Raw genomic sequence first — 19,120 nt, 5'->3', positions numbered from 1 at the left:
TCCTGGCCTTGTTTGGCGCTTCCCCTCAGCCGGTCGCCCAGCCAAGCCCGCGGCGGCGGCGAGGCGATGCCCGCGCAGGGGGGCGCCCACCCCTCGGCCCCCGCCCGGCACTGCCGCCCCAGCACCTGCCCGCTCCTCCCAAGGGGCCTCCTCTCCCTCCCGCCTCTTCGCAGCAGTCCTCGCGGGGCGGACAGGCTCGACTCTCCCCTCCCTCTTGCGCCCCATCCCGCGCCCGATCCTGGCCAGGCTCCGGCTCCGGACCTCCTTGCTAGCGCCTGCTACTCCCCCTGGTCACCCAGCCCGACCCCTCCTCCCAAAGGAGCTGAGCCCCGAGGCTCTTCGGCGACTCTGGAGGTGGCGAGTGCGCCCCCCCAGATGTTGCGCCCGGTGCGGCTGGCACCCCTGGCACCCCCCACGCTACGCCACTGCATGTAGGAATCGACCTAGGGGTGCAAATCGGGAATGGAGAAAAATCCTATTCCTAATGCATGCTGTGTTCTTTCGAGCTGACTTCTTAAGGAAGAAGGTGCGCCCCGACAATTCATGTTGACATCTCCCACTGAACTCACTGAAGATTAGGTAAAGGGACCCCTGACCATTAGGTCCAGTCATGACTGACTCTGGAGTTGTGGCGCACATCTCGTTTACTGGCCGAGGGAGCCGGCGTACAGCTTCCGGGTCATGTGGCCAGCATGACTAAGCCGCTTCTGGCGAACCAAAGCAGCACACGAAACGCTGTTTAGCTTCCCGCCAGTGTGGTACCTATTTATCTACTTGCACTTTGACGTGCTTTCGAACTGCTAGGTTGGCAGGAGCAGGGACCGAGCAACAGGAGCTCACCCCGTCACGGGGATTCGAACCTCCGACTGATCAGCAAGTCCTAGGCTCTGTGGTTTAACCCACAGCACCACCCGCGTCCCACCACTGAAGATTACTTCTGCGTAAACTCAGCCCAGTGTTGCAACCCTATGCACATTTCATGGGGGAGCGCGGGTATTGGAGCATTTAGCGAGGCTTGTTGTTTGTTTAGTCGTGTCCGACTCTTTGTGACCCCATGGACCAGAGCACACCAGGCACTCCTGTATTCCACTGCCTGCCGCAGTTCGGTCAAACTCATGCTGGTAGCTTCGAGAACACTATCCAACCATCTCGTCCTCTGTCGTCTCTTTCTCCTTGTGCCCTCCATCTTTCCCAACAACAGGGTCTTTCCCAGGGAGTCTTCTCTTCTCATGAGGTGGCCAAAGTACTGGAGCCTCAGCTTCACGATCTGTCCTTCCAGTGAGCACTCAGGGCTGATTTCCTTCAGAATGGAGAGGTTTGATCTTCTTGCAGTCCATGGGACTCTCAAGAGTCTCCTCCAGCATCATAATTCAAAAGCATCAATTCTTCGGCGATCAGCCTTCTTTATGGTCCAGCTCTCACTTCCATACATCACTACTGGGAAAGCCATAGCTTTAACTATACGGACCTTTGTTGGCAAGGTGATGTCTCTGCTTTTTAAGGATTACTTTTGCATAAACATGCTCAGCGTTGCAACCCTATGCACATTTCATGGGGGAAGGCGGGTATTGGAGCATTTAGCGAGGCTTACTTCTGAGTAAGGGGCGCAGGTGGCGCTGTGGGTTAAAACACAGAGCCTAGGACTTGCCGATCAGAAGGTTGACGGTTCAAATCCCCACGACGGGGTGAGCTCCCGTTGCTCGATCCCTGCTCCTGCCAACCTAGCAGTTCAAAAGCACATCAAACTGCAAGCAGATAAATAGGTACCACTCCAGTGGGAAGGTAAACGGCGTTTCTGTGCGCTGCTCTGGTTCGCCAGAAGCGGCTTAGTCATGCTGGCCACATGACCCGGAAGTTGTACGCCGGCTCCCTTGGCCAATGAAGCGAGATGAGCGCCGCAACCCCAGAGTCGGTCATGACTGGACCTAATGGTCAGGGGTCCCTTTACCTTTACTTCTGAGTAAAACATGCAAAGAATATAAAGAAGCTGCACGCACACTGACAATTGCCTACTCGGACTGGCAGCAGAGGGAGATTTTCCCTGCCCAGATATTTCATTTTTTTGCTTGAAAATGCCAGAGAGAGTTCCAGAGGCATAGCTCTCTTTGGTACCTCTGTTAACACCTTAGCCCAGGAACAGATAGGTAGCCGTGTTGGTCTGCCATAGTCAAAATAAAAAAATTCCTTCCAGTAGCACCTTAAAGACCAACTAAGTTAGCTCTTGGTATGAGCTTTCGTGTGCATGCACACTTCTTCAGATACACAGAAAGAAGTGTGTATCTGAAGAAGTGTGCATGCACACGAAAGCTCATACCAAGAACTAACTTAGTTGGTCTCTAAGGTGCTACTGGAAGGATTTTTTTTATTTTGACCTTAGCCCAGGGACAGCTTGTGTGGTGTCCTCCAGATGTTGAAAGAAAGTCAAGGGTGGGGCAAGAATGCCCAGCGGTGTAAGAGGAAGACACGTGAGTGCCTGTGCAAATGAAAAGGGCGCCTGGTCAAGAGAAAAGTAGATTCAATCAGGGGGAGGGGGAGACACTTCCCGCCTGTTAATGGAATCTGCAAAAGAGAGGTGAAAATGCCTAAGCGGGATATCAAGACTGCAGATTGCTCTTCAACAGCGCAGTGGCGTCTCCCTTTGAAACCTAAATATTGATTAAGACACCTTTCGAGTCTGTTACCTGAGCGCCCGGCGAGACTGAAATGCTGCCCCACTAAGTGGCTCACGCGTGTTAACATTTTTAATGGCTGATTTGTGAAGGTTTATTCACATATGTAGAAAGACCTTGCTTTGCTTAATGTCAATCATACATATTAGTATTAAGATAAATTGTACGCCACTCCTGCTGAGCAGTTTTAACCCCTTAATTATATCACAAATATAGTCTTTTTTTTAAAAAAAAAAAAACACCATTTTAAAGCAGCACAAAAAATTAAGACGACGTATCCTCTCTTAAGACACCATAAAAAGTAACAGCAGATCAACAGAAATACAGCATAACATGATGCAAGCAGTCTTAGCTGCATGGGAATATCTACAACTTGAGCTTGTTTGTCCTTCCTTCCTCCCTCACATTCCTTTTTCCTTTTGTGTTGTGTGGGCTGTTGGCGTTTTTTAAGATTGTGAACTTGAGGGCAGGGACCACTTTAGCAGAAAAAGCCACGTGACATGTTCCCAATGTGCAGCCCTAATGCACTGTTGGCTTCCGCACACCGTGTCGGGTTTTGCAAAATTAAGGAGAAAGCTCCCCGTGCCTCGAGGCGCAGCTGCAAAAGAAGCAACCCACAAAATTAGGCTTCCTCAGGTTTTGCCATCGTCCCACAGCAGACTAAACGCTCATCATTCTGCATACCCGTTTGGCTGCAAACCCCACCCGCCGCGATTTTGCAACAACGCGGGAAACGGCGTTAGTAGCTAAGAACTCACTTTCCGGCTTTAATTTTCTGCTAATCGGCGGAACTCCTCCCGCAGGACCAAGGAACGGGGGCGTGTCCGCGGGTGAGCATTCCAAGAGCCGCTGATTGGCTGCAGGTTGCCCCGCCCCGCAGTTTGTCCATTCAAAACGCGTCCAGCTTGTTAGAAGGGCGGCAGCTTGTGAGTTTCCAAGCTGCCCGTGTTCTTGGTGGGGAATTTGATTTCGCTGCTCTCGGCTCTTCCCTTTCAATGCCGGTGGCGTCTCTCGTGGCTTAGATCCAAGCTGAGTCAGCTTGCTCACCTCCGCCAGGTGAGGGCTTTGCAAGTGGCTTTTTTTTTTTTTTTTTGGGAGGGGTGGCTTTTGGGGGAAGGGTGTGGTGGAAATGTAGAAAGCAAACCTACCACTATCCGAAGGGCTCCAGATTAAGTGTTGGAGATGGTTTGCAGCCCAGCTTTATTCCCGCCCATGCGGGTGTAGAGATATTTTATTTCTCAAAATAAGATGGTTACATGATGGTAGCTCTTCCTACCCCTTTCCTCAGTGGTGGAGCTTTTGCTTTTTTTGTACAGAAGCTCCCAAATTTAACCTTTGGCATTTCTAGGTTGACAATACAGTGGTACCTCTGGTTAAGTACTTAATTTGTTCCGGAGGTCTGTTCTTAAGCTGAAACTGTTCTTAACCTGAAGCACCACTTTAGCTAATAGGGCCTCCTGCTTCCGCCGTGCCGCCGGAGCACGATTTCTATTCTCATCCTGAAGCAAAGTTCTTAACCTGAAGCACTATTTCTGGGTTAGCGGAGTCTGTAACCTGAAGCGTATGTAACCTGAGGTACCACTGTATTGTGTGAGGAGGACCAATGGCCTGACTATGTACAGCTTCCTCCTGTACAGTGAATAATAGCACTTCAGATAATGTATCAAGGCAGTCATCAGAGGGTTTGTGTTCTATCAACCTTGTAAATAAACCCAAAAACATTACTAGTTTGGGCTGCTGGCAACTGGAGATATGTGAGGCGTAAACTGCTGTTCCCAAGTTTCTGGGAAGTTTTATTTATTTATTTATTTTATTTTGAGGGGGGAGGCATGATTTACACCAAGTGGCAGGGGTGAAACTAGACCAGTGTGGTGTAGTGGTTAAGAGCGGTAGTCTCGTAATCTGGGGAACTGGATTCGCTTCCCTGCTCCAGGTAAACCAGTGATACGAATGTCAGTGTGGTGTAGTGGTTAAGAGCGGTGGACTCGTAATCTGGTGAACCAGGTTCGCTTCCCCGCTCCTCCACATGCAGCTGCTGGGTGACCTTGGGCCAGTCACACTTCTCTCAAGTCTCTCAGCCCCACTCACCTCACAGAGTGTTTGTTGTGGGGGAGGAAGGGAAAGGAGAATGTTAGCCGCTTTGAGACTCCTTCGGGTAGTGATAAAGCAGAATATCAAATCCCAACGCTTCTAGACTTTATTTCACACGCGTCAAAGACTCGGTTTAGCGCACGCACACACACACCATGTGCGGTTGCATACACACACACAGGCTGTGAGCCTCGGTGGCACCCCTCTGGAAATTTCACCTGAGCCAAAACAAAACCCGGCTAGCCACTCCACCCCCCCGCTACAGCTCTGCCAAGTGTTAAAAATGTGCTTTAAATATAGTGTGGAGGTGACCCATGTTAGCTGCAGAGGAAGAGAAGCACAGTTCTCTGTAGGAAGTATGTAGGGTTGCCATATTTCAAAATAAAAATCAGGACACCCTGAAAGTTGAGTGGTGTTTTTTTTAAGGAAACCTCCCAAATTGTTCAGCTTTTTTTTTAACATTAAAACGCGATTTCTTGGTTTGCTTGCCAAAGATCCAGGACAAACTGCCGCCTTCCAGAAATCCCCCCTGGACATCACTTCCAGGCAGACGTATTGCGGCCCCCTAACAGTATGAAACTGATAGCTACTAGCCTCTTTAAAAGGCTGCTGTTCGTGTTGGTCTATTATTGCACCTACCTGCAAGTGCCGTTCATGCCAATTATAGAACCCTAGATTTGTAGAGTTGGAAGGGACCCCTCATTGGTATATAGATATCTATCGCTTAGTCGACAGAGAACCTCAAAGCAGTTTATTGCAACATGCCCTTTATTAACTCACTCATAAGGTGTTTCGTTTTGATGTACCCTGTTACAGGTTGAAGTGGCGCTGCATTTCTGCCAAACGTTCAGCCCATGGGTGACGGGAACTCCATGAAGCGGTGCCGGTGCGTAGCTACCTGCCCCATTTGCCTCTGCTATTTCACCAGCCCAGTGCTGCTAAACTGTGGGCACAGCTTCTGCCAAACATGCATCAGGAGGTGCTGGGAGCAGCCTGGCGCAAATGCCAGGTGCCCTGAGTGCAGAAGGACTGTCGAGAGAACCTTCAGGCCCAACAGGTCTCTCTCGAACCTGGCTGAAATACTCAAGGACTGGGAAGTGTCCGCCGAGAGAGGGGCTCGAGAACAACAGGACTCGGAATGCCAGAGGCATCGGCAGCCGTGGGACTTGTTCTGCGAGGATGACCAAGTCCCCTTCTGCGGGGAATGTGCCAGTTCCCAAGAGCACAGGGGCCACAAAGTGGTCTCCGCGGAAGAAGCCGCCCAGGTATACAAGGTAAGAGTGGGTGGTGGATGGGAATGATCCAGAGCATTGTTCAGGAAGGGGCGGGCTTGAACCCTGAACTCTACCCGTAAATCTATTCAATGTGCTGTAAGCGTAAAGGTAAAAGGCAAAGGGACCCCTGACCATTAGGTCCAGTCGTGGCCGACTCTGGGGTTGCGGCGCTCATCTCACTTTACTGGCTGAGGGAGCCGGCATACAGCTTCCAGGTCATGTGGCCAGCATAACTAAGCCGCTTCTGGCAAACCAGAGCAGGGCACGGAAACGCCGTTTACCTTCCTGCTGGAGCGGTACCTATCTATCTACTTGCACTTTGACGTGCTTTCGAACTGCTAGGTTGGCAGGAGCAGGGACTGAGCATCGGGACCTCACCCCGTCGTGGGGATTCGAACCTCCAACCTTCTTATTGGCAAATCCTAGGCTCTGTGGTTTAACCCAAAGCGCCATCCGCTTCCCTGCTTGCAAGCGTACAATGGGATAAAGATTTGGACTTGGAAGGCATAGGAATAACATTCAGGGAGTGAGCCTCTGATTCGGCTGCACTTCGAATCAGGTGTGGGGAATCTTTAGTCCTCCAGGGGTGGCTGAACTACAGCTTCCATCAGCCCCAGCAAGCATGGGCAATGGGAGTTTGGTTCACCAACACCGTGACAGGCGATGCAGTCCTCACATCTGCTCCACCTGTCTTGTTTTGATGGGTATATAAAGTATACCAGTTGGACTGGTCATGTGCGGATGACTGATGATCGTTTTCCAAAGCAACTACTCTATTCCAAACTTAAAAATGGAAAGCGTAATGCTGGTGGTCAACATAAGAGGTTTAAAGACTGTCTCAAGGCAAAGCTAAAAAAAAATAGTGTAAACCCTGACAACTGGGAAACACTGGCCTGCGAGCGCTCCAGTTGGAGAACAGCCTTTACCAAAGGTGTTGTGGGCTTTGAAGACACTCGAACTCAGGATGCAAGGGAGAAACGTGCTAAGAGGAAGGCACGCTTGGCAAACCCTCACCGTGTTCAACTCCCGCCCAGAAACCAATGTCCCCACTGTGGAAGGACATGTGGGTCCAGAATTGGCCTCCACAGTCACTTACGGACTCATTGTTAAAACCGTGTTTATGGAAGACAAGTAAACCGCTAAGAAGAAGAACACCCCCCCAAAAAAAAAAATCTGCTTCTTCTTTTGCAGGAACAGATCAGCAGTTGCTTGCCGATTTTGAGGACGGAGAGAGAAAGACTTCTGACCTTTAAAGCACAAACAGAAATTGAAAGGCGACAGTTGCTTGTAAGCATCAGCAGGGCTGAGAAATGAATGAGATGTAGGATCGGGCTTTTGGGGGGGCAACAAATATTAAAAGCAGAAGGGTCTGAAGCAGCTTTTCCTGAAGCAGGTTATATCTAGCATATGTAGGTATACTTGTACAGTGGTGCCCCGCAAGACGAATACCTCGCAAGACGGAAAACCCGCTAGACGAAAGGGTTTTCCGTTTTTGAGTTGCTTCGCAAGACGATTTTCCCTATGGGCTTGCTTCGCAAGACAAAAACGTCTTGCAAGTGTTCCAAATTTTTTTCGCTCCCCCCCCTTTTTCTAAGCCGCTAAACCGCTAATAGCCTTTTAGCTGCTAAGCCGCTAAGCCTTTAATAGCCGCTAAGCCTTTAATAGCCGCTAAACCGCTATTACAGTAGCGCTAAGCCGCTAATAGGGTTGCTTCGCAAGACGAAAAAAACGCTAGGTGAAGAGACTCGCGGAACGGATTAATTTCATCTTGTGAGGCACCACTGTATGTGGGTCATCTAGTCTGGTTACAATGCAGGAATCGTTTCCCAATGTGGGCTCGAACCCGTGACCCAGAGATTAAGAGTCTCATGTTCTACCAAACTGAGCTATCCCTTGGTCATTTATTATTTCACCCATATAATTGCTTTGCAACCCAGCCGGAGGTGTGGGGTATTATTATTATTGTTATTATTAATTATTATATTTGTGATATTAATACTACTAATAATAATTTTTATTTATACCCTGCCCTCCCCAGCCAAGGCTGGGCTCAGGGCGGCTAACAAGCAATAATAAAAACAAGTTGAATGAATACAACTTAAAAACAGAATTAAAATACAACATTAAAATATTGAAACCTCATCACAGGAGGAGAAAGGAAAAGAAAAAAGAAAGAAGGGGAGGGAATCAAACTGGCTCCAAGCCAAAGGCCAGGCGGAACAACTCTGTCTTACAGGCCCTGCGGAAAGAAATCAGATCCTGCAGGGCCCTGGTCTCATGAGGCAGAGCGTTCCACCAGGCCGGAGCCAGTGCTGAAAAGGCCCTGCTCTGGTTGAGGCTAATCTGACTTCCTTAGGACCCGGGACCACTAGGGTGTTGCTATTTATGGACCTTGAGGCTCTCCGTATGGCATATCGGGAGAGGCGGTCCCGTAGGTATTATAATATATATCCTTTTAACAAAACAATAAAAAGTTGCTTTTCCAAAACTTGGCAAGATTCAACTTGCCCCATCATTGGAAGCCCTGCACAAGGCTTGTGTAATGGGGCTTCCTCTTTCCTTCCCCCCCCAAAAATATGCCTCCCTGGTATCAGGAGAACAGCACACACTGGGAAGAGAGAAGGGATCATTGCAGCTAGCAAGATGAAATGTTGGTAGTAAGGTAGCATTAATTCTACCCCTTGGGATCTCATGCTATGGGACTACAGGTCCCATTATCCATCACTGTGGGCCTTGTTGCTTGGGAATGATGGGATCTGGAGTACAACACTCTTTGTGGATCTAAGGTTGGGGACGGCTGGCCTGAAGATGCAAGTCAGCTCTGCTCCTCTTGGAAAGGCCTGGTCTCCTGTAAGAATTGCCCCTGTATTCTCCAGCAAACTCCTTCCCTGCTAAAACCTGACGTGATATTTGGGGCAATTCAGAAGGGACCTTCTCGTCCTCCCTCTTGACACTGCAAAGACCGTCTGTATTCCTAAAAATGCCCTCCTTGGCTTCTCTCGCTTTGCCCCACCTGCTTGTTCTAGGAGCACATAGAGGGAGAGAAGGGAAAGGCCATAGCCAAGTTCAGTCAACTGCACCAGTTCTTGGAGGAACAAGAGGACCTTCTGCTGGAGAAAATGCAAGAGCTGGAGGAGGAGATTGCAAGGAAAAGGGAGGAGCATCTGGACAGGCTCTCCAGGGATCTCATACCCCTTGAAACTCTCATCCTGGAGATGGAAGCCAAGCTTCAGAGGCCAACCAGTGAAGTCCTGCAGGTGAGACTGGGAAGCAAGCAAGCCAGACCCCTTTGCGGTGGGTGCAAGGCTGGCTCCAAATCCTTGTGTGCCTGCAGCTGCGTAGGAAGCGAAAGGGGGCAGTTTATAGAGCTGGCAGCCAAGGCTGTAGCAGACCGGAGCAAGAAAAACAAGAGGGACAATTTGTTCATCTTAATGCAGAGTAGAGACGCCTGCTTCAAATAGGATGTTTTCTGCTCTTTGCGCATGGTTGGTTGTCTAATGGCTTCCAATGGCTCATTCCTGCCTCGCTTCTGAGCTTCCCAGAGGTTGCCGTTGCCAAAGGGAGGCTGCCCAGGGTGAAACTTTCCTGCTTCTTTTAAAGAGGTTGCTTTATCTTCTGGGGCTGCATAATTTTAGTTGGGTGCTTATACTTCATCCTTCAGGGCATGGGATTGGGTGGAAATTGTAGCCTGGTCTGGGGCAGGCACTGAGCTCCCTTTTTCTTTTTCTCTTTTCCTTGCAGAACATTAGAAGCCTTTGGCAGAGGTAAGTGGAACCCATGCATATCCTTCTAAACCTTTTTGTCTTTTTTCTGGGAATAATGTGACCGGCAGGTTCTCATAAGTCTCTTTGACCTCTAGGTTTTCACAGACAGAAAAGGGCCTTAAAGTTGAAAGCTGCCCTGCTTTCATTCCCACAATCAGTGTTCCTTCCCATTCCTTACAGTAGAGGCTCTCAACCTATTTGGCTCCCTTGACCAACTACTGGGGGCCCAGCTATGTCACCCCCTTGCCTGCAGAGCTGGCAGCCCCTCACCCCTTTTCGAACCCTCCCTTCTGGAGCGTTCCCTCATCCTCCTCTCCCCTCTCCTTGGGAGCCCTCTGGGCAGCCACTATGGCCGCCCCTGGTCTCTGAGCTGCCCTCCCTGCCCCAAAGAGAGGTGCCTCCTCACACTGCCCCACAGGGGCCTAGGTGTTAGGATATAGTTCCATTCCGCCTTTAGAACAGATGTGTGGATTGTTGTATGTCACATGTCTGTTTACTTCCAGCACAGTCTGCTGGGAACTTCCGTTGTATATTGCTTTTGCTATACTGCTGTTTGCTTGGACACAAAGGGAAGCAGACATGTTTTTCCTTTGTTCCTAATGCTGCAAAAATGCTTACATGGGCCTCTGTCTGCCTCTTCTGTTGCAAAGAGTTCTTTTTTTAAAAAAAATATATTTTTTATTGCAAATTTCAAACAAAGAAAAATCACCAAACATATAGAACCCCTTCACCAAGAGATAACAAACAAAGAAAAATATACATAAACAAAAACGTAAATCTAGAATAAAAAGAAAAAAAACCATCCTGACTGTTCATAACATATTTTTTCATACCTAACTGGACTTCCTCACATCTCCCTTCCATGCATTCTCAATTATAAATTATAAACAGCAATTTATTACCTTGTTTCAGTTCTTAATTTATACTTCTCAAATATTATGTCTCAAACTTCGAAAAAATTTTGTCCAATACTTATCAGTTTAGTTCAAATATAATATTACTTCAGATTTCAATTCCTTAAGCATCACTTAGTCTCATATATCTTTCAGCTAGTTTGCTGGTACCATACTCTTTTCAATCATACAGTTTCTTAACATTCATACAATTTGTGCTGTTTTTGTAAATAGTCCTTAAATTTTTTCCAGTCCTCTTCCATTGTCTCTTCTCCCAAGTCTCGGATTCTGCCAGTCATTTCAGCCAACTCCATATAGTCTATCAGTTGCGTCTGCCATTCTTCCAGTGTGGGCAAATCTTGTGTCTTCCAATATTTTGCGATAAGTATTCTTGCTGCTGTTGTTGCATACATAAAAAAAAGTTCTATCCTTCTTTAACACTTTCTGGCCGACAATACCCAAGAGGAAGGCTTCTGGTTTCTTAGGAAAGGTATACCTAAATACCTTTTTTAACTCATTGTAAATCATTTCCCAGAAGGCCTTCACTCTTGGACAAGTCCACCAGAGGTGAAAGAATGTCCCTTCAGTCTCCTTACATTTCCAACATTTATTATCATGCAGATGGTATATTTTTGCAAGCTTGACTGGGGTCATGTAACACCTGTATATCATTTTCATAATATTTTCTTTCAAGGCATTACATGCCGTGAACTTCACACCGGTGGTCCATAACCGTTCCCAGTCAGCAAACATAATGTTGTACCCAATGTCCTGAGCCCGTTGCAAAGAGTTCTTATCTCTGCCGGCTTGCGTGCTTAAGCTTCTGAAGGCTTCTGAGGCTTGAGTCACAGTTTTTGATGCTGTTCCGAAAACCGGAGTTCACCCGGCTGCCGGCCAGTGGCTGGATCCAGCTGGGGGCTGCCAAATGCCCCCAACTCCCCGGACGCATCCCAACACTGGGAAACACCCCCTGGCCAGCCCCAGAGGCACCATTTACCTGGGGAGCTTGCAGCCAGGGCTGCTGCAACAAACAGCCTTTGGGAGGTGGAGACATGAGAGGGCATCAGAGGAGGGAGGGAAGGAAAGAGGGACAGAGGCCAGTGTTGCCCATGGCACCCCTGTCCATCATTCAAGACACCCCAGGGTGCCATGGCACACTGGTTGAAAACCACTGCCTTAAAACAATCTTTCTATTCAGGGGTGAGCACACTTTTTCAGCAAAGGCCCTGTCCCTCAGACCTTGTGGGGGGCTGAAATATATGAATGAATTCCTATGGCCCACAAACAACCCAGAGATGCATTTTAAATAAAAGGACACATTCTACTCATGTAAAAACACGCTGATTCCCGGGCTGTCCGCGGGCTGGATTGAGAAGGTGATTGGGCCGCATCCAGCCCCCGGGCCTTAATTTGCCTACCCATGTTTCTATTACAGATAGGTAGCCGTGTTGGTCTGCCATAGTCAAAATAAAAAAATTCCTTCCAGTAGCACCTTAAAGACCAACTAAGTTAGTTCTTGGTATGAGCTTTGGTATCTGAAGAAGTGTGCATGCACACGAAAGCTCATACCAAGAACTAACTTAGTTGGTCTTTAAGGTGCTACTGGAAGGAATTTTTTTATTTTGACCATGTTTCTATTCTTCCTCTTGCTGCTGTAGCGATTCAGATTGCCGTTCTCTCTCCCCACATGGCAGTCTTCCACAGCTAAGACGGAATTTCTAGCAGTTCTGTCTAGCATCTCTTAAGTTTCTGTTTTGAAGAGTGACTGTTGTGCCTGTGGTTTTAAACCAACCTCGGGGGAAGCTCTGACAGGAACTGAGAGGCCTCCAAACACAACCAACCAACCTCTGGACCCCTTAATCTCAATAAAAATAAATAAAAATACCCACTCATATGATGCTGACAAAAAAACCCTACGCAACAGAAAGAACAATACAGAAATAATAAGAATCTCTCACTCCTTTCTCTTTTCCCCCCCAACTGTAAGATTTCTACGACAACAGTGTGTCTCACTGCATCTAAACGAAATGTGAAAAAGACTTTGTGAATGACAGTGGGTACAAGAGATGTACTTTTCCCTATTCGTTTGTTTTGTAAGACAAATCTGTAATAAAAACTTTTTTAAAGGGTGGGATAATATCAAAGTTGAAATAACAAACGTCAGAAGGTGTGTTATACAGAGTTAGGCCATTAAAACAAGAACTAGAATATAGCGGGCATCCCTCTTCCTTCCATTTATTTTGTTTTAATGCGGTCTAGGACTTTTTTCCCCCCCAAGTAAATTTTTATTATTTTCTTTACATATTCTTTTTCCAACAATCCTTATTGTTACCATATGTTCCCTTTGACTCTGCTGAGTCTTGACTTCCCTCCCTCCCTGCAATTGGTATATTTATCCCATTCTTATCGCGCACATTATTCTTATATCACTACTGTTTTACAGTCCTGCTAGTGTCTTTACGTTTTTACAGTTCTCCGTTAAATATTTAATAAATTTACTCCAATTGTAATGCGGTCTAGGACTTTGGGCCGGATGGAGGGCTGCTAACTTTTTTTTTTCTGGTTTTGTTTTCAGGTTTGAGGAGAGAGAGGCATTTGAGACACCAGTGGTTTTTTCTGTTGCTTTGCACTGGAGGGCCTGGGAATTCAGCGATGTGATCCCCTTTCTGGACCATGTCATACAGGAATTCAAATGTAAGGGACAACAGCTGCAAGGATTTTGTGCTGTCTGTGATTTTGGTCCAGATCTAAGTGTGGTGAGGAGTAAAGTCCTTTGTAACATTGCCTGGGCCAGGACAATTGAGAAGGCAACCCTTGTCCATTAGCGGAATGGCTCTGCTCAACATTGCACCTGCAACCTCAGCCCATATTTTTTCTTTTTTTCAAAATTGTTTTGAGTTATTCTTCAGTTCATATTTCCAGTCAGCGTTCAAAGCATACCGGTGTGGTACTGAATCTCTTTTCCTTTTCCTTCCCCAGACACCCTAACATCTGATCTGAAATATTTGCAGAAAGGTAAGCTTTGAGGTTTGATAAAGAACTTGCTTCCATTTCGCTGCAGTTTGGTGGAGAGGGACGGGGATGGGGGACTCTGGAACCATTAATAGACCATTTATAAGTAGTGGGAAAGTTATGATGGAGGAGTTTTCTGCCAACTTTTTATTCCCCCCTCCCTGCTTTTAAATAAGACTTTGAATCATAGTGAGCAGCTAGATGTCTCTCAGAAGCCCAGAATCAGGGCATGAAAGCAATTTCCCTCCTCGGTTGCTACTCCTCAGCATCCAGCTCTCAAATGGTCATTTCCGGCAAGTAAATATCTCCTCCAGGTAGCCAGGCAAGGACTGTTCATTGCAGCCTAACCTTCAGCAAACGACAGATATACAGTGGTACCTCAGGTTACATATGCTTCAGGTTACAGACTCCACTAACCCAGAAATAGTGCTTCAGGTTAAGAACAGTTTCAGGTTAAGTACGGACCTCCGGAACGAATTAAGTACTTAACCTGAGGTACCACTGTACTGAAAATTTTTTAAAACTTCATTAATATTAATAAAAGTACATCAATACCATTTTAAAAAAATATGTGCTTTACTAAATCCCATCTTTCATTTGCTTAAATGTGCAGTTTTGAGGTAAGTGTCCATGCCCAAAAAACTAGTTGTGGAACATACAAAATACCAAAAAAAAAAAAAGCATCTAAATTGAAGGCTCAGACCCTGGACTCAGCTACATTATTCAAAATACATCTATTTGAACGGACTATAAACATGCAAAACAAGAGCACAAAACCTTTCTATAGCATTTCCACATAGGGTTTAAACATTTTTGTTACGATTTCATTTCTGACTTATTTATAGTGGGCTTTTTCCTGTGTGTTGATCCACCCCAATTGTCCCTTGCTGAATAAAACTGACCGATAGCTGTACACTGACGCTATTCTCAAACCATACCATACAACGGGTGTTCCCTGCTGGCTACTCACTTGCCTGTACAGAAGTGCCATGATATATTTATTTTTTTACAATAACAATCCTGGGTTATGGTTAGCAGGAAGCTGTGTTTTTCTGCCCTATACTAGAAATCTGCTTGTTCAAATGTGGGCAAATTCCAGAAGAAAGAAGAGCATCCCTGTCTTTAATGTAACATCTGGAGCAGTGTTCCCCAAATTTGAGTCTCTATCTGTTGTTGTTGTTTTGGGACTACAATTCCCATCATCCTTGACCGCTGGTCTTGCTAGCTATGGATGATGGGAGTTGTAGTCCAAAAGCAGCTGGAGACCCAAGTTTGGGAAACACTGGTCTCGAGCTTCTACTGATTTTTAGGGTGGCAGGAGAGCAATTCCTGGGAAGCTTCAAAGCTGGGGGGGGTGTTGATCCTTCTCCCAGTTTTGGAATGTTGTGGGTCGCAGGAGGGAATATATTGATTCTATATTATCCTTCCTAAGTCACCTTAGTGAGTTTATTCATACAGCAGAGTACATTTCCCTCTTTACACAGCAGGAATCTAGTTGCAGATTCATTAGAATCTCTTAAGTTCTATTACTCCTGGTAAGCCCCTTTGATTCCCTCCTAAATGAATAAAGACACAACAGTTTTATTTTAAAAGTAATAAGAAGTTTACTCACATTCAGTTCACAATTGGATCCCTGAAGGCAGACTTTAGCTTATAGTTACAGAGACAGTGTGGCTTACATCCTTGTAAGGATGGGCCCATGTGCTGCTGACCGAGAGACAGCAATGCAGTCCATGAGAAGAAAAGGCATCAAAAGAGGAAGGTGGCTGCGTGACTGGACCTTTTGTGGGGTCTGGAAGGGCCACACCCACCTACCTGGTGACATGAAAAGGAAGGATGCTCCAGACCAGGTGTAACAGGAAGTTCAAGTGGCTGGACCAACATTCCCCTGCATGTCCACTCTAGGCAAACAGAAAATAATAATGATGATGATGATGATGATTATGTTGTTATTGTTGTTTAGTCGTTTAGTTGTGTCCGACTCTTTGTGACCCCCTGGACCAGAGCAGGCCAGGCACTCCTGTCTTCTGCTGCCTCCCGCAGTTTGGTCAAACTCATGCTGGTAGCTTCGAGAACACTGTCCAACCATCTCGTCCTCTGTCGTCCCCTTCTCCTTGTGCCCTCCATCTTTCCCAACATCAGGGTCTTTTCCAGCGAGTCTTCTCTTCTCATGAGGTGGCCAAAGTATTGGAGCCTCAGCTTCACGATCTGTCCTTCCAGTGAGCACTCAGGGCTGATTTCCTTAAGAATGGAGAGGTTTGATCTTCTTGCAGTCCATGGGACTCTCAAGAGTCTCCTCCAGCACCAGAATTCAATAATAATAATTTTTTATTTATACCCCACCCATCTGGCTGGGTTTCTCCAGCCACTCTGGGCAGCTTCCAACAGAATACAATAACCTATTAAACATTAAAAGCTTCCCTAAACAGGGCTGCCTTCAGATGTCTTCTAAAAGTCTGGTACAGTGGTGCCCCGCAAGACGAATGCCTCGCAAGACGGAAAACTCGCTAGACGAAAGGGTTTTCCATTTTGGAGGTGCTTCGCAAAACAAATTTCCTATGGGCTTGCTTCGCAAGACGACAATGTCTTGCGAGTTCCTGCTGGTTTTTTTTCCTCCCCCCCCCTTTTTCTAAGCCGCTAAGCCGCTTATCAGCTGACCCGATCAGCAGATAAGCCGCTAATAGCGCTAATCCGTCAATGGGCTTGCTTCGCAAGACGAAAAAACCGCTAGACGAAGAGAATCACAGAACGGATTCTTTTCGTCTTGCGAGGCACCACTGTAGTTGTTTTTCTCTTTGACATCTGGTGGGAGGGCGTTCCACAGGGTGGGTGCCACTATCGAGAAGGCCCTCTGCCTGGTTCCCTGTAACTTGGCTTCTCGCAGTGAGGGAACCGCCAGAAGGCCCTCGGCGCCGGACCTCAGTGTCTGGGCTGAACGATGGGGGTGGAGACGCTACTTCAGGTATACTGGGCCGAGGCCATTTAGGGCTTTAAAGGTCAGCACCAACACTTTGAAATGTTGCATTTGACTGCTTATGTTACATCCCACGCCCAGCTGGCTCTGATTCTATTCCCTTCTGTTTGTCTCCCCCAAACCTCGATAGCAAGAGTAACTCTGGATCCAGTCACAGCTCACCCCCAGCTCCTTCTGTCTGAGGACTGCCTGAGCGTGACGTGCGCCGACGTTTGCCAAGAGGTGCCCGACCACCCGCAGAGATTCAAACAACTGACTGCTGTGCTGGGACGCGAGGGGTTTAGAACCGGCAGGTTCACCTGGGAGGTCACTGTGGGGAATGAGGGAGAATGGGCCGTGGGGGTTGCCAAAAGTACCGTGAAGAGACAGGGCGCGTTTAGCTTTACGCCCATGGAAGGGATCTGGGCTATGGGGAGGTGGGGAGGTCAGTACAGGGTTCTCCACGACCGTCATTACCACCTGCCTCTAAATGGGGATCTGCGGAGGATCCGAGTGACTCTGAACTGCACCGGGCAGCGATTGGCCTTCTTCGATGCCGAGAGGGGAAATGCTCTCGTTGGTTTCACGGAAGCTTCGTTCTGCGGAGAACTGCTGCTGCCCTTCTTTTGGCTTCAGGAAAGGGCCAGCCTCACCCTCTCTCCCTAGAGCAGGCAAGACAGCGCAGGCAAGGAGAACAAAAATATTTCACACCTGATCCATAGGTGCCTATTACAGGGAGCGAGGCAAAGGGGGTATTGTTTGTTTTCAAGTGACTTGAGAGAAACCCACAAAGCGTTTGGGTCTCTTTCCAGAAAGATCGAGAAGGAGGTCCACCTCAAAGAGGGGCCTAGAGGGGCGAAATACAGAGGGGCGAAATGGTCCCCTCTTCCAACCATTCCCAGGTAATTCCCGATATGGATCCCCACCAAATTCAGCTTGGATTTCTCAGTGCAAATTATATGCCCCAAAGGCTGTCTTGCTTGGGAAAGCAACTCCAATATTTTCTTTTGGTGGAGGGGTTGACTTTAAAACTACTGGGTGTGACTATTATGAAAGAAGAAATATTCCAATTTATGTCGTTTTTCTCTGAAAAGAATAGTTGTTTGTTCAGAGAAACTTCTTGCATTATATTTTTTTTAAAAGGTGCACATAAATCCATTTTTTGTTCTTGTGTTAATGGCTTTCCTTGCTCTTGTCTATCTCTTAAGAAACAGACCAGCCCCAGTTGTGTATGTATGTTCAGCTCTTTATAGAAAAGAAGGTGTTCTTCCTTTTCACTATAAATGTATTTAAAGAAGCTCATATAAAAAAAAAAATAGCACAACCAAGCCGGGCTAAAATAAAATGGCATAAAAGTTACAGAGCAATACAATAAAAAGTACTGGAGTTACCGTATTTTTTGCACCATAACACTCACTTTTTCCTCCTAAAAAGTAAGGGGAAATGTGTTGTGGAGCGAATGCCTACGGGTGGCATGCCTACGGATTTTCCTCCTCTAAAAACTACGTGCGTGTTATGGTCGGCTGCGTGTTATAGAGCGAAAAATACGGTAATTAAAAGTTGGGGTGAGAAGGGTGGACTGCCAAGTGACCATGGAAACACCAGGCAAATCCTCCCACTGATATTTTCAAAGCATGCTGAAAAACCGTTTGACTTGCATTCTGAATGCAGCAGATGTGATTTGAAAGAACTGTTTTGGGGGTTTCTTGCCCTCAAAATCTGTGCATGTTTTAATATCCTGGAATGAGTTAACGGCTGCCAATGTTATTCATTCTGGGTAAGATGAAAGCTTTGCAGATACACACGCAAATCATTGCTGTTGTGATGTGAACGTGAGGGAAAAAGAAGGGCCGCCTGCCTAACCCAAAATCCTCTTGCCAACTGTGGCCAAGCAGATTTTTATGAGAGAGGAGAGCACCAGCACTCTTTCAGTGTTAATAATAATAATAATTTTTATTTATACCCCGCCCTCCCCAGCCAAGGTCGGGCTCAGGGCAGCTAACAAGCAATAATAAAAACAAGTTGAATGAATACAACTTAAAAACAAGATTAAAATACAACAATTAAAATATTGAAACATTAAAATATTAAAATGCAGCCTCATCACAGGAGGAGAAAGGAAAAAGGAAAAAGAAAGAGGGGGAGGGAATCAAATTGGCTCCAAGCCAAAAGCCAGGCGGAACAACTCTGTCTTACAGGCCCTGCAGAAAGAAATCAGATCCTGCAGGGCCCTGGTCTCATGAGGCAGAGTGTTCCACCAGTGCTGAAAAGGCCCTGGCTCTGGTTGAGGCTAATCTAACTTCCTTAGGGCCCGGGACCACTAGGGTGTTGCTATTAATGGACCTTGAGGCTCTCCGTGGGGCATACCGGGAGAGGCGGTCCTGTAGGTACGAGGGTCCTAGGTGTGTTGCTCCTCAGGACCCCCAGCAGATCACCTCTGAAGAGATGCAGCCTTACAGCAGGA

At 47.1% G+C, this 19,120-nt stretch overlaps 1 protein-coding gene across 2 annotated transcripts; it reads left to right on the top strand.

Annotated features, from left to right (window-relative positions):
- Positions 1-505: 505 nt before the first annotated feature.
- Positions 506-18,034, top strand: LOC310701633 (zinc finger protein RFP-like). Of its 2 annotated transcripts, none has more exons than XM_083492817.1 (8): positions 506-526; positions 5,577-6,034; positions 7,226-7,321; positions 9,061-9,291; positions 9,776-9,798; positions 13,267-13,385; positions 13,671-13,706; positions 16,808-18,034. In XM_083492817.1, exons 2-8 carry the CDS (start codon positions 5,615-5,617, stop codon positions 17,320-17,322), a joined length of 1,440 nt encoding a protein of 479 aa, XP_083348943.1. In that variant the 5' UTR covers positions 506-526; positions 5,577-5,614; the 3' UTR covers positions 17,323-18,034. The 2 variants fall into 2 exon arrangements, with proteins under 2 accessions (XP_083348943.1, XP_083348942.1); XM_083492816.1 differs by lacking the exon at positions 506-526 and adding an exon at positions 3,582-3,725.
- Positions 18,035-19,120: the final 1,086 nt, after the last annotated feature.

This window comes from Podarcis liolepis (assembly GCF_965112155.1).
Source record: "Podarcis liolepis genome assembly, chromosome: 2".
In the NCBI taxonomy this organism is placed as follows: domain Eukaryota; kingdom Metazoa; phylum Chordata; class Lepidosauria; order Squamata; family Lacertidae; genus Podarcis; species Podarcis liolepis.
This window is presented reverse-complemented; position numbering and strand designations above follow the sequence as displayed.

What these genes read in the sequence shown, in the direction of transcription:
- LOC310701633 (XM_083492817.1), top strand. Translation starts at nt 5,615, where the DNA reads ATGGGTGACGGGAACTCCATGAAGCGGTGCCGGTGCGTAGCTACCTGC. An exon ending in TGTCATACAGGAATTCAAAT is followed by an intron (nt 13,386 to 13,670) that starts GTAAGGGACAAC and finishes TTCCTTCCCCAG; the next exon opens with ACACCCTAACATCTGATCTG. An exon ending in TCTGAAATATTTGCAGAAAG is followed by an intron (nt 13,707 to 16,807) that starts GTAAGCTTTGAG and finishes AAACCTCGATAG; the next exon opens with CAAGAGTAACTCTGGATCCA.